Here is a 13,859-nt window from a genome sequence, read left to right on the forward strand (position 1 = left end):
AGCCTCGGTGAAATACTTTTTTTTTCTTTTTAAAGAAAAAAATTTATTTATTTGACACAGACTGAGAGAGAGAGCACAAGCAGGGGGAGAGGCAGAAGGAGAGGCAGAGGGAGAAGCAGGCTCTCTGCTGAGCAGGGAGCCTGATGCGGGGCTCAATCCCAGGACCCTGGGATCATGACCTGAGCTGAAGGCAGATGTTTAACTGACTGAACCTCCCAGGCGTCCCTCAGTGAAATACTTTTTAATGAGCAATCACAGCCAAGACAGTCCGTGGCTCCACATTCATCCAGTGACAGGGGAGTATGTCTCTGGGTCCACTTCCGCCTCCTACAGCCCCATCTCGTGTCTGCACGGGCCTGGCCCAAGGTAGCCCTCCTGGGCTTAGCTGCTTGGCCTCCAGACTTCAGTGCTTTGCTTCAGCCTCCGGGGAAGTTCTGCTGGCTCCTTCAGGGCTCCTGTCATGGGTCCGTCTGCTGTCTGTTTAGTCTACGCAAGTCCCTGGATGAGCCGGATCAGAGTTGGTCGAGGGCATAGGCTCGTGCCGTACTGAGGACAGCTTCCAGGTCAGCAGTGGTTCCGGTGCCCTGGGCCACCACCTGAGAGCCCCAGGCCTTGCCCCCCATGTGGCTGCATACCGCCAATGCCCAGGCCTCCGCTGTGAAGGCTGGCGTGGCACTCTGGGGACAGAAACAGAAGCGGCAGGGATGCAGGGCAGCCCTGCCCACCACCATCCACTCCACCTACCCTCGAGAGTGGCATCATGGTGATTAGCTGGGCACATGGTAGGGGAATCAGGGAGGAGATGGGAGAGCACTGGCCTGGGAACGTGGATGGAGGTTAGTGAATGTCTGCTACTTGTTTGCAAGGGATGTGTGGCCTGGAGGGGGGGGTGGTAATTAGGGGAGCTCATGGTGCCTTCTCTGGTTGGGGGGTGTGGTTAGGGCTAAGAGATGACCCTATCCCCGTTCTGGGGTGTCCCCATAGATACCCTCTACCCTGCCTCGGAGGAATCAAAGGCGTGGAACCAGAGAGCTAGACCGGGATGGGCGGCTCTCCTCTGTCCCTCACCTGGGTCACCTGACAGGCACACAGTACGTGCCCCAGCGGCTGGGGGCTGAGGAGGAGCACAGAGGTGCCAGGCGCCCGCTCACACAGCTGCCGCACCACCTTTACCAGCACCTGCGCAAGGGAGGGCAGATGGTGACCCTGCCACTCTCTGGATTCCCAGCTGCCTCCCGCTCAGGACTCTCCTCCTCCCGGACCCTGGGGCCACCCCCCTGCCCCAGCGCTCACTGAGAGGGACTCGGCAGCAACTGTGTCCACAATCAGGGGCCCCTGTGAGTGCCGCTGCAGCAGCTCCTGGGTTTTCTGTGCAGCCTGGGGGGGGGGGGCAGGAAGGACGGCAGGGGCATCAGGCGGGAAGGCAACTGGCCCCCACTTCCACACTGAGCCCCAATCCAGAAATTCCCGCCCCCAGCCAAGATCTTCGGCTTTGAGCAGAGGTGCCAGTGGTTCTGCCTCGAATGGCCTGTGTCCTTCCTCTCCCCCCACCACCTCTTCCCTTTCGCCACAGCTCCAGGCCCCCCCAAATAGGCCACTGAAGATGAGGGCCTAAGGCTGGAGCCCAGATGGACGAAACGGGGTGGGAGGAAGGCAGATCGGCAGTCAAGGAGCAATGCGGGCTCAAGGGCCTAATCAAGTCGGTCGGCTTCCTGGAGGGAGAGTCTGAGCCAGACTTGGGAGGTGAAGGAGAGGCACAGTTTGGCAGAGAGGGAAGTGGGGGGATGGCCTGCTGATGGTGCCCAGCTGGCGGGAGAGGGAGGAGCTGCCCCCCCGCCCCCCCCCCGGCCATATGAGGCCCAGAGGCTTCTCAGCGTGCCTGCTGCAGCGGCTCTGACCCTTGCGGAGCCGCCTCTCACCTGCCGCAGCTCCAGCTTCCGGGCAGCCGTGTTGGCACGCCGCTGCAGCACCTTCAGTGCGGCCTGAAGTTCCCGCCGCTGCCACTGGGGCATCACGGCCGTGTCCACCGCCTACCGCCAGAAGCCTATGAGCGGGGCCCTTCCCTGGGCCACAGACTCTGAGGCCAGGGGAGGGGGGGAAGACACACACACACACACACACACACACACACACACACACACACCCCCCGGGGCAGACAAACGTCGAGGCCAGCTGGAATCCAGCAGGAAGCCTGGGGAGTGACAGGAAGGGTCTGGGGAGGCACGGGGAAGGGAAGAGGACCAGGAGAGGGTGGGGAGCAGCTCCGCGGTAGGGGTGACCCTCACATCAGTAAGTCGTCCCATGTCCTTGGAGAGTCTCTGAGCCGCCACCACATCCTGGCTGCCCCGACTCAGCCGCTCTGTGGCAGCTTCGACCTCCTGGGCCAGGCTCTGGCCCACCTCTCGGGCCTGCGGGGGATGGAACAGGATGCTCGGGACTGCTCGGCTTACTTTCGCCTCCCCAGCACAGGGGCTCTCAACCTATTGCTAGTCGGGGCCAAATTAGAAATACTGAACCATCAAGATCAATCAAGGCAGCAGATAATCACGCCGGGGGCCAGCAGCTGGCACGGCCCCATCCGCACACCCGTGCGAACACTGCTTCTGCTGCTGGCGTCGCCCAGCCTGAGAGTGTCAACTGTGTGCCCCCCGCATCCAGCGGCCTCCCGGACCCTGCTGGCACGCCAACCTGCTGGGCCTGCTCCCCAGTGACGGCCAGCAGGCGGGTGGTGCCCTTGGTGAGCTGGCGCTCCCCAACGATGACCAGGTCCCCTATAGCCCCTGTGCGCAGCAGGTGCCTGCGGGCAGAGGGAGGGACAAGGAAGTCAGTGGGAACACTGGGATAGGAAAGAGCAGCCGAAGCTCCGAACCAGGGGCTGGGGGCTCCAGAGACCAAAGGAGGGTGAGGATCCGGGGGCCCCGGGTCAGGACAGGCAGGCAGGAGTGACTCACGTCCCACAGCACAGCTCCACAGAGGTCTGCAGTGCAGCCTGGGAGGCTGGGTCCAGCGCACGGGCCACAGGCACCCCCACTGACACCACCCGCACAGGGTCTGGGTATACCTGAGGGTGTACGGGGACAAGTCTGTTAACCAGTGTGTGGGGGGGTGTGCGTGTGTGTGTGTGTGTGTGGGTGTGTGTGGGTGTGTGGCAGGGGGCAGATGATCTTCACCAAGGGGGGGGCTCCCCAACTCACCTCATCCAGAGAGCGCAGGCCAGGGACACGGGCAGTGCGTGCCAGGGCCACGTCCTCCATGTACACTGGCTCGTCCTGCCTCACGGCGTCTTGCACAGCGCCCTCCACTGCCCGGAGCTGCTCGGGGGTCAGTGGAGCCTGGTGGGGTGGGGGGAAGACGGACAGACTGACAGGTCAGCCCCATGCCTGTAACTGATGCGGTAAGAAGCAGTCTGTTCACGGACTACCCTCAGGTGCTAAAACAGTGGCTAGCACATAGCGGTGCTCACTCAACCTTGGTGGAGCAGACAATTCTTTTCCTTAGTGGGGCCTGCTGGCAACTGCAGGCCTTTCATTACGCACTAAAAGTTAGAAGAAACGAACATGCTCTTCTGTACCAAGGGAGCTCACAACAAGGGGTGGCCCAACGGAAGAGAAACCCGGGACAGGGGGATGTGGGAGCAAGGACGGAGCCCGATGTGTGAGGAGGAAAGGGAGCCAGGGCGGCAGGGAAGGGAGGGCAGCTCAGTTGGAGCAAGATAGGGCTTGGGTGACAGCAGCAACAAGGAAGCTGGGTGGCTGGAGGTGGAAGGAAGGCTCTGGACACTGTCTGGCTGCCCCCCCCCCCCCGCCCCGCCGTGCGCAAGGAGCCTGAGGGCAAGACGCCCCCCATGGCCTCACAGTGACTGAGTGACAGGGGGCCCGGGTCCTCAGACTGGCCAAAGCCCCCTGCCACCTGACCACCTCTCTGTAAGCCTGCCGCCTCACTTGAAGTCTCTCTGTGCCCCGCTCACCTGGGTGGCCACGTCAAAGCGCAGGCGCTCGGGATTGAGATGGGAACCTCGCTGTTCCGTGCCAGGGCCCAGGGCCTGCCGCAGCGCCCAGCTGAGTAGATGCGTGGCCGTGTGCTTCTCCATACAGCCTAGACGCCAGGCCTGAAACACTGTTGTCACCCAGGAACCTGGGGCGTGGGGAGAGCCCAGAGGCAGCAGGACATCCCGAGTATCAGGGGTGCGGTCCTTACCTCATCCACGTGTAGCTGCACCTGGTCCCCCACCTTCAGGCCCTCAGGGGCCACGGCCTCGTGTAGGATGAAACCTCCACAGACCTGGGCCCGGGCCACTGGGAACAGCACATCCTGGGGAAGGGCGGGGGGGGGCCCCAAGGCACTGGAGTGACGGTTGTAGCTTTTCCCTCCCCTTGGCTCCCTTCCCAGCTCAGGCCTGCCATGGGCAGAAATTGTGTGTGTGTGGGGGGGCTCACCTCCTGGCCCACCCGCACCAGGTAGCCTCGGTCTGAAGCCTGACCCCCCTGTTCAGCATAGAAGTTGGTTTTGTCCAAGAGGAGGCCACAGCGCTGGCCCTTCCCCACGGAGGCCACGGCTGTCCCGTCCTCTGCATACAGCTGGAGCACCTGGGCCTCACAGGTGCCGAACTCTGCCAGGGAGAAGCATGGTTATCAGTGCTAGGCAGGGCCGTGGGGCCCGGGCTGTGGGTCTGAGCCTTCCTTGAAGCCTGCAGGCACGGGGCTGGGGAGGACGGGGCCCTTTCAGGCGCCACAGCGACCCCTGGGGACTACCCCAGGGAATGCCCAGGGCTGGGAGCGCCCATGGCAGACATCCCTCCCTATCACCCCCACGTACACCTGTGGCCACCAGCCTCGGTCCAGCCTCTCACCATAACCCCCGCTGGGTCGCAGGGAGTAGCTGTACTTGGGACTGTCGTCAGTTGGGGGCACCCCTCGGCGCTGCAGCTCCCCCAGTGCGTGGACGTTCAGCTGCAGTCCCTGCTCCTGAACGGGCTCGGCCTGCCGTGACCTGTGCTGCGGGATGGGCGCATGCGCATGGAAGGGGCACGCGGACGGTGCAATGGGACCTGAGCCTCCCCAGAGCCCTGTCCGGGCCACACAGCTGTGTGGACCCTGCACTCCCCTCAGGAATAAGCCGTCGGGGCTTGGCTGGCTGCTAGAGACCCTGGACTGGCCGGTGAACCACCCAACAGGCAGGGTCTCGGGATCAGGCCTCCCTCCCACCCCTCACCCACTGCTGCCCTTGGAGGTCCCCTCTCTAGGACGCTGCGCTGGCCTCTCCCCTTCTGCTCTGGCTTAGCCCACTGCACTAGTGTTCTCTCCAGGCCGAGGGGACAGACCCTACCTCAGCCTCCTGTTGCCCTTAATAGCTGCAGCTCCTTCCCCAGGAACTCAGGGCTGGGGACGGGGTTGTCCCAACACAACCCTGGGCAGGGGTGCCCCAGCCTGTACCTGGGCCTCCTCCTGGGCCAGCCGCGCCAGCCCAGCCGAGTCCAGCTGCACCCCTTTCTCCTCCAGCATCAACTCTAGCAGGTCCAGGGGGAGCCCCAGGTTCCCAGACAGTGATAAGGACCAGGCCACTTCAGCTTTGAGGAAGGAAGACAAAGGGTGTTCAGGAGGGAGGGGCAGGATAGACCGAAGGGGAAGGAATGAGGGAGAAATAAGGGCCAGGGCTTTTCTAAGCATACAGAAGCCACCGGGTGCCAAGCACAAGTGTCCCCTCCCTACATCGGGTGGGTCCAGGAGAGGGGTCAGGCTTCAGGCTCTAAGGCCAGAGCTGGGGATAGCCCAGGGTACTCCTTTGTCATCTGTCATTTCAGAGGCGAAGGGAAGCTCATTCTAGGCATGAAGCCAGCCTTGGGAAGCAGGGACTGGAGGCAGGGCCAGCTGGGCAGTGGGGAAGTGGGGAGAAGCAGGGTGGTATCCAGCTACAGAGAGGTCTGGGTGCTGGAGACAGTGCAGGGAGAGGGACATGGGGGGAGGAGGGTGTGGATGCCAGGCACAGGCCTGCCTGGCTCACCTAAGTGAGGCCCTCACACCTTGGCTAGGCACCTCACTTACCAGGGAACAGTTCAGAAGGCCCCAGGCGCCTCAGGGTCCGATCGATGATCCGCCGACCCCGCTGCAGGGAGGCCAGGAAGGCTGCCTCATCCTCTGACACCAGGTTGGTTATCTGAACAGGGGCAGGGCAGGACTGGAGCTAGGCCTCCTCCAAAGGACAGCCGCTCTCCACCTGTCTCGTCGGCTCCTCCCTCCCCATCTGAAGCCAGTACCTGGGCTGAGTTCTTCTGTAGTTCTGGATAAGCGTCCCCCTGAGGGAGGTAGAGGGCTGAGAAGTGTGAAAGGCAACCTACCCACTCTGCACCTCCCCGCCCTGGGCCTCCCTGAGGACACCTGCCTTGGGAGCTCAGCTCAGGCCAATGGAAGGGGAATGGACCCAAATAGGGAATACAGGCAGAAGGGGGTCCCAAACTCAAAGGCTCAGCCGCCCAGGCAAGGAGACCTCCTGAGGGCTCCCTGCTTCTTGTACGCAATCCCAGTTTTCCCAGCCCCACAGGACCTGGGCTGGACATTTAGGATGGGGAACCTAGGCTGGGGGCACTATCTGGGCTCAGCTGCAAGCTTCCCGAGCACCCAGGGATGCCCAGAAGAGTTAGCTCTGCCCTCACCAGGGTCTCCACCACTATAGGCACCAGGCTGCCTAGGAAGCCAGGCGGTGCCCGCAACACCTCTGTAGAGAACCGCACAGCTCGACGGAGGATCCGACGAAGAACCAGCCTAGGGGGTTCAGAGGCCAGCTATGAACCCCCAGCCACCCTTGGTCAGCAGTATGGAGAGTGGGGAGGGCAAGGTCCAGGGTGTGTGCTCTCATCCCAGAGCCCTTGCCCTTTTCCCACTCCTCCTGCCACCTCAACCCAACCCACCTCTCCATCCCCTTCCTTCCTCTCCCCTGCAACCCCCCAGCAGCCCCTGCCTCCCTCTGTAGCCCTTCCAGACTCACGGGGCGCCCGACATTCCAGGGTAGACGCCATCAGCGATGCAGACACTGAGCGTGCGGATGTGATCGGCCACCACACGGTATGCCATGTCTGTGCGCCCCTCGTCTGCTGCTCCTACCCGGCCCAAGTAAGGGGGTGCCCCGCAACCCTGGCAAGTGGGAGACAAGGAGACATGGCTGCTGGCCCTGCCTGACATGGCCCAGGTGGGGTGCTCTTCATCAGCCCTAGAGCATCTGTCCTCACCCCTAAAGCCGACCACATCTGGACCGTCCTAGCTGGAGAAGCTTCCAACATGAAAGGGAGCCAGGCCCTGCCCTCCTGGGGCCACATTCAGCATTAACCATGATCGCGGCTGTGATCACGCACTGAATTTCTGCTATCAGAATGGGGAGGGTGCTTGAAGGATGCGTTGTCTAATATCCAAAACATCCTGCTCTGGGAGGTATTACTAGCCTCGCTTTTAAAAGGAAATGGAGGCCCAGAGGAGCTAGCTGAGTGCCACAAGGGCACGCAACACATCGGAGCAGATCTGAGATCTGAGGCTGGCCCATCTGACCCCAGGCGCTCTCCGCTGCCCACACCCACTCCTCCAGCCTCTATGGGGGGCGGGGGGGGGAGGGTGTAAGCTGTGCCTACATGTAAGTGCTCCAAAGCACAGCCCGGTTCATCCAGCTCCACACCTAGAGCTCCACACCTGTCTCTTCCCTGAGCTTCCCCCTCCCTCTGAACAGTCCTGCCACTCACCATACTGCTCGAGTCTGGAGCAGGCCTTGACTTTTATTTCCTTTCCCCATCCTATCCATCAATGGGGCCTTCTGTTCCTCTGTCTGTGAGGTCTTTCAGATCAATTACTCTTCTCCACCTCCACAGCTACCAGTCTAAGCCAGGCCCTGTTGTCTCTTCCCTGGATGAAATAGCCTCCCAGCTGGTTTCTTAGCGTCTTCTCAGGTCTCCCTCCAGCCCATCCTCCACACAGTAACAAGAGTGGCCTTTAAAAGTGTCAATCAGGGCGCCCGGGTGGCTCAGTTGGTTAAGCGGCTGCCTTCGGCTCAGGTCATGATCCTGGAGTCCCAGGATCGAGTCCCACGTCAGGCTCTCTGCTCAGCAGGGAGTCTGCTTCACATCATAGCTCAGCAAGGCCTCCTCCCTCTCATGCTCTCTGTCCCTCATTCTCTCTCTCGCAAATAAATAAAATCTTAAAAAAAAAATTTTTTTTTTAAGTGTCAATCAGATCATGGCCCTGCCCATCTCAGAACACTTCTCACCACACTTAGAAAAGCCCCACTTTGGACTTCAAGGCCCCACAAGGTTGACTTCTGCCTTCCTTTGTATGGTAGACTGTTTGCAAAAATGGCCACAATCCTTTCCTTTTCTGTGTGCCTGCCACTTTACAACGTGACCACAGCTCCTTCCCATCCAGGGATAGAATCTATTTCTCCACCCCCTGAATGTGGGCTAGCCTTGTGACTTGCTTTGGCCAACAGAATGAGGCGGAGATGACACTGCTCTGAGCCTGGGCCTCGAGAGGCCTCGTGTGCTTCTGCTCTCCTTCTTAGAACCTTGCTGAGCTATGATGTGATGTGAACAAGCCCCCGCTAGCCTGCTGCTTGACACAGCCTGGTCACTCCCAGTGACCCAGCCAGCCAGCCAGCCAGCCGATCCTCAGAAGTAGAACTGCCTAGCAGCTGACTACAGATGTATGAATGAACTCAAGAAAAGCAAAAGAATGACCCAACAAAGCTCAGCCAACATTGCTAGCCCACAGACTCATACGCTACATAACTCGTTGTTATTTAAACTACAAAGTGTTTGGTGGTTTGTTACACAGCAAACTCTCCGGGACACATTCTCTAGCTACATCCCATGTGATTCTTCTTTACCTTTGTGTTCCTTTCCTGCCTCAGGGCCTTGGTATCTGCTGTCCCCTCTACCTGGAATGAGCTTCCTGTGCCTGGCTCCTCCTCTTTCAGGTTCCAGCTCAGAGATCATCTGCTTGGTAAGCCTTCCCCAACCACTTGGTCTAAGATTCCTCTGTACCCACCCCCTCTCCTAGTTACTATCACCTATGTTTACTGCCTGGTCACAATCTGCAATCTTGTTCAAATCTGCCATCTTGTTCTTTAATACATTTACTTATTATTTATCTCTTAGGCTACAATAGGAAGAAAGGAGTTAGGGCAATATCAGGTAATAAACATGAACCCTAGCCTCGTGTTTGACCCTGGTATCCTTGGTTGGTCACTGTTTCCACATGCAGGAACATGCAGAATTCTCAACAAAAATGGAAAGCAATAGGGGCGCCTGGGTGGTTCAGTTAGTTAAGCGGCTGCCTTCGGCTCAGGTCATGATCCTGGAGTCCCGGGATCGAGTCCCGCATCGGGCTCCCTGCTCAGCGGGGGGTCTGCTTCTCCCTCTGACCCTCTTCCCTCTCGGCTCTCTGTCTCTCATTCTCTCTCTCACAAATAAATAAAAAAATCTTAAAAAAAAAATTAAAAAAAAAAAAAAGGAAAGCAATAGCTTCTGGAAGGGAAGAGGCAGGCTCACCTGGTGTATGGCATTGAGCAGCGGGGAGAAGAGGTCAGTGTCGTAGGTGGAGCGTGCGCCCTGCAGCACAGCCACCAGCCTTTCCAGGCCCATTCCTGTGTCCACGTGCTGCTGGGGCAGGGGCTGCAGGCTTCCATCTGCCTCTCTGGCCAGGGAAGGTGTGCAAGGTGAGGCCCCACACAGGATTACAGGGGTGAGGCAGATGCCCAAGTGCAAGTGGAGGAATGAGGAGGGGGCTGACAGTGGGAGGAACCAGAAGGCAGTATCCACCCCTCCCCACCAAAGGCAGACAGTGATGGCCTTGATTCCTCTATGTACTTTCTCATAAAGGGTGAGCTCCACCCTCACCCCTGCTTGGGCCCTTGTCTGGACCCACACATCCCCTTTCTGGGACAGAATTCTTTGCCCTGAGAAAAAGACAGGTCAAGGCTGGAAGAAAATCTCAGAGATCATGAAGCTCAGCTACATCATGTGATAAAAGAGCAAAGGCCTGAGAGCAGCAGTGACTAGTTTAAACTGTTATGAGCATAGTCAGTTGGGCATCTGACTCTCGGTTTCGGCTCCGGGCATGATGTCGGGGTCGTGTTATCAGGCCGTGCACTGGGTTCCGTGCTGAGCATGGGGTCTGCTTGGGATTCTCTCTCTCTCCCTCTGTACCGTCCCCCCCACCCCCCCGCTCCTGTGTGCCCTCACACTCTCTAAATAAGTAAATAAATACAAACTGTTAAGAGCACAGACTAGGGTTAAATCAGTTATTATGTGAAAAGTATTTAGAAATGTGCCTGGCACACAGTAAACACCATTTAAGTGTTTGTTTTTTATAAGAAATGGATCAAAGTCTCCTGACTGCTACCTTCTCCACTTCTGGCCAGGGATTTTCCTCCTGCTTTAGCACCCTATTACCTGTTGTGTTGAATGAAGACCAGATTCCAAAGCTCCACCAGCTGGGGGGCTCCCACCCTACCAGCGAGGTCATAGTGGATCTCGGTACAGGGCCCACAAGGGCCAGCGTCCCCCATCTCCCAGAAGTTCTCTTGGGGTCCAAAGGAAAGCACATGGCTGGCAGGCACCCTGAGGAGAAAGCCAGGCGAGCGGTAGGGAGATAGACAAGCCTGGGAGCCAGAACCCTCTCGGCCATGAGAGCTTCTCCATCAAGCTCAGCCAGAGCGGAAACAGGGCTGACCCCAGTCTCCTAGGATACGCCGAGATTCTGAGGACTGATGCTGGTACTCTCTATTTGCCAGTCCTCTTGCCCTCCAGAAATGGACATAATGGGCTGAGGCAGACTTACCCTAAGTGGAGCCAGATGTCCCTGCTCTCCAGGTCTGGGTCCAATCCTGCCTTGGGGTCACCACCAAAGTAGGAGACCCAGAGCCTGTCCTGAGGGATCCCATAGACCTGAGTCAGGAGTTCCCAGGCCATGCTGCAAGCCTCCTCCTGCAGGGGAAACCCACATGGGGTGGGAGGAGGAAAATGGGTGAGAAGAGGGCCCCACTGAAGCACCAATCAAACCACACGAGTTTCAGCCCTCAACTTAAGACAAAATTCCACTGCCCACCTCGTTTCCAGAACAAACCATTACCATTTCTGCTTGAGTTTTTTTTTTTCTCCTCCCCCTCTTCTAAATCCTTTCTTTCAAGTCCCATCCTCTCCATGAAATTGTGTTTCCACCCTAACCTGGGCTGATTGCTAACTCCTGCATTTTAGTATTTCTGCCTGCCCATTTATTCATACAATTACTGATTAGCCATTAGGCAAGAAGCACAGTCCTGGCCCTCAAGGCTCTTACAATCCAACTAGGGAAGTGAAACACATTCCTGCCATACCTGTTCACCTAGCACTTCGCCTCTGTGTCCAGTATGAGTCCTGTCTATGCAGACAGTAGGAATGGAGACAGGACTAATCTTGAGCCCCTTCTTGGTGGACCACTGACCCTTTCCGAACTCCAGGGCTTCCTGGAGACTCACCTTAAAATATTCACCCCCAAAAGCCCAGTTGCCGAGCATCTCGAAGAAGGTATGATGGGAAAGGTCTCGGCCCACATCCTCCAGGTCGCTGTGGCGTCCTCCAGCCCTCACACATTTCTGGCTGTTGGCCACCCGTCGGAAGCCTGCCATCTCGCTTCGTGGATTCACAGTGCCCAGGAAGATTGGCTTGAACTGGAAACACATGAAGGTCCCAGTTCTCATTCCCTCAGTAGAAGGGAGAGGTGGGGAGTGGGGTGTTCAGACTGAAGGCTGACTGTGCCCCTGAGAGTGCCGTGCATGGCCAACGGGGCAATCTGGGAGCCTGGGGGCACCTATCTCTGGTGTGTGTGGAGCAGACGAGGGGTAAATAAATCATGAAACAGAGACCCTCTGCTAGTAAACTAGGCAAGGTAAAAGGAGGAGGAATGTGTTGGTGGCTGGAAACAGGGCACTGAATGGCTTCATCCTCCATTTCAGCCTCTTCAAACCACACTCAATAACCTCTGGTATAAATCCGAGACCACAGGGCATGTCTCACAAAGTCAGCATTTAACAGCCTCTAAGGTTAATCTAGTCCCCCCTCCTCGCCCATTTTACAGATGAAGACAAATCTAGAGGGTAAGTGGTGCTCAAAGTCAAAAGCTTAGAGAACACAGTGTAGCACATACTAAGTGGTCAATAAACGTTTATTTAATCAATTAGTTATCTTTATTTAAAGCATGAATAAAGGAAGTCAGACTTCCTCCACCACTCTGCCCCCATAAAACTCCACACCCTCCATTCCTGGACCTAAAACTCAATCCAAACCCTTAAGTTCCCAAGTGCAGCTTTCCCCAAGCCTGCACTTGTGCCCGCAAACACCTGGCCTAACCACGAACTGCCCTTTCCCCAGAGGCCATGAGCTCCGCCCCTCGCTTCTTTTGCCCAATCCCGCGGCGCCTTTCTCCCGGCAAAAAAATCATAAACTCCGCCCCCGATCTGGGTGGTTCAGCCCCCACCTGGTTCATGCCCGCATTGACGAAAAGCAAACTGGGGTCGCCGCGGGGCCGCACGGAAGCGGACGGCACTAGCCGGTGGCCATGGCGGTCCCGAAAGAAGTTCAGGAAGGCGTCGCGCACGGCCGTGGCCTGGGCTGGAGGGGGCTCCGATGAGAGAGGCCGACGGCTGGGGCTCCCCCAGGGGGGCGACCTTCGAATGGCCCGCCTCAGTCGCCCGGCGGCAGCTGCCATCGATACCGCCATCTTAACTCGGGGCAGTGACTTCACGGGGTCAAAGGGCACCGCGGGGATAGAAGGTGACGTGAAAAGGCAGCCGCGCGCTTCCTACAGCGGACCCTGGCGGTAGGAGGACTGAAGACAGCCTTTATCGTCCCGGTAGAGTGAGCGGGAAGAGGGGACTTCAGCAGGAGCAGGCCAGCTGGCCTAGCACAGCTGCCTGGCACGTAGTAGGCCCTTAATTCTTTCATCATTAAACAAATATTCACTTAGGGGGCGCCTGGGTGGCTCAGTCGTCAAGCGTCTGCCTTCGGCTCAGGTCATGATCCCAGAGTCCTGGGATCGAGCCCCGCATCGGGCTCTCTGCTCAGCGGGAGGCCTGCTTCTCCCTCTCCCACTCCCCCTGCTTGTGTTCCCTCTCTCGCTGTGTCTCTCTCTGTCAAATAAATCTTTAAAAACAAAACAAAAGGATTTAAACAAAACAAAAAGATTTTATTTATTTGATAGAGACGGAACACAAGCAGGGAGGTGGGAGAGGGAGAAGCAGGCTTCCCTCGCAGCAGGGAGCCCGATGCGGGCCTCGATCCTAGGACCACCGGATCATGACCTGAGCTGAAGGCAGACGCTTGACGACTGAGCCACCCAGGCGCCCAAATAAATAAAATCTTCAAAAAAACCCCAAAACACACAGATATTCATTTAGAGCCTACTAGTGCCAGGCATTGTTTTAGGCCCTTAAGGTATATATTAGTCACAACTTTAACAAAAATCCTTGCTCTCCAGAAATCTATATTGTAGTAGTAATTGTTATGTTTATTACTTTTGCAGGGTTACAATTGGAGTTGCAGTAAGCAGGCATGGATTCAACTTCATGGGTGTGTGTGTGTGTGTGTGTGTGTGTGTGTGTGTTTCCAGGCTGAGGGAAGAACACAGGGTGCCAAGAGAGGTAATATCAGCATTCATTCAAGAAGCATTCAATAAATATATATTGAGGGGCACCTGGGTGGCTCAGTTGATTAAGCTTCTGCCTTCCGTTCAGGTGGTGATCCCTGTGGTCCTGCGATGGAGTCCTGTGTGTGTATGTGGGGGGGGGGGGTTCACGGCTCAGTGGGGAGTCTGCTTCTCCCTCCCCCTCCCCCTGCTCCTTCTCTCTCT

General features: G+C 57.8%; 1 protein-coding gene across 1 annotated transcript; it reads right to left on the reverse strand.

The window, feature by feature from the left end:
- Positions 1-139: 139 nt before the first annotated feature.
- AARS2 (alanyl-tRNA synthetase 2, mitochondrial) lies at positions 140-12,840 on the reverse strand. The gene is made up of 22 exons (XM_034991583.1): positions 12,489-12,840; positions 11,491-11,682; positions 10,815-10,960; positions 10,427-10,594; positions 9,524-9,668; positions 6,982-7,127; positions 6,650-6,758; positions 6,254-6,292; positions 6,042-6,153; positions 5,433-5,566; positions 4,850-4,994; positions 4,437-4,609; positions 4,198-4,311; positions 3,968-4,108; positions 3,195-3,332; positions 2,952-3,061; positions 2,689-2,797; positions 2,286-2,408; positions 1,920-2,030; positions 1,294-1,377; positions 1,069-1,179; positions 140-677 (listed from the first exon to the last, which is right to left on the reverse strand). Exons 1-22 carry the CDS (start codon positions 12,729-12,731, stop codon positions 513-515), a joined length of 2,958 nt encoding a protein of 985 aa, XP_034847474.1. The 5' UTR covers positions 12,732-12,840; the 3' UTR covers positions 140-512.
- Positions 12,841-13,859: the final 1,019 nt, after the last annotated feature.

This window comes from Mirounga leonina, unplaced genomic scaffold, assembly GCF_011800145.1.
Source record: "Mirounga leonina isolate KUSES-001 unplaced genomic scaffold, KU_Mleo_1.0 Mir_53, whole genome shotgun sequence".
NCBI classification, from domain to species: domain Eukaryota; kingdom Metazoa; phylum Chordata; class Mammalia; order Carnivora; family Phocidae; genus Mirounga; species Mirounga leonina.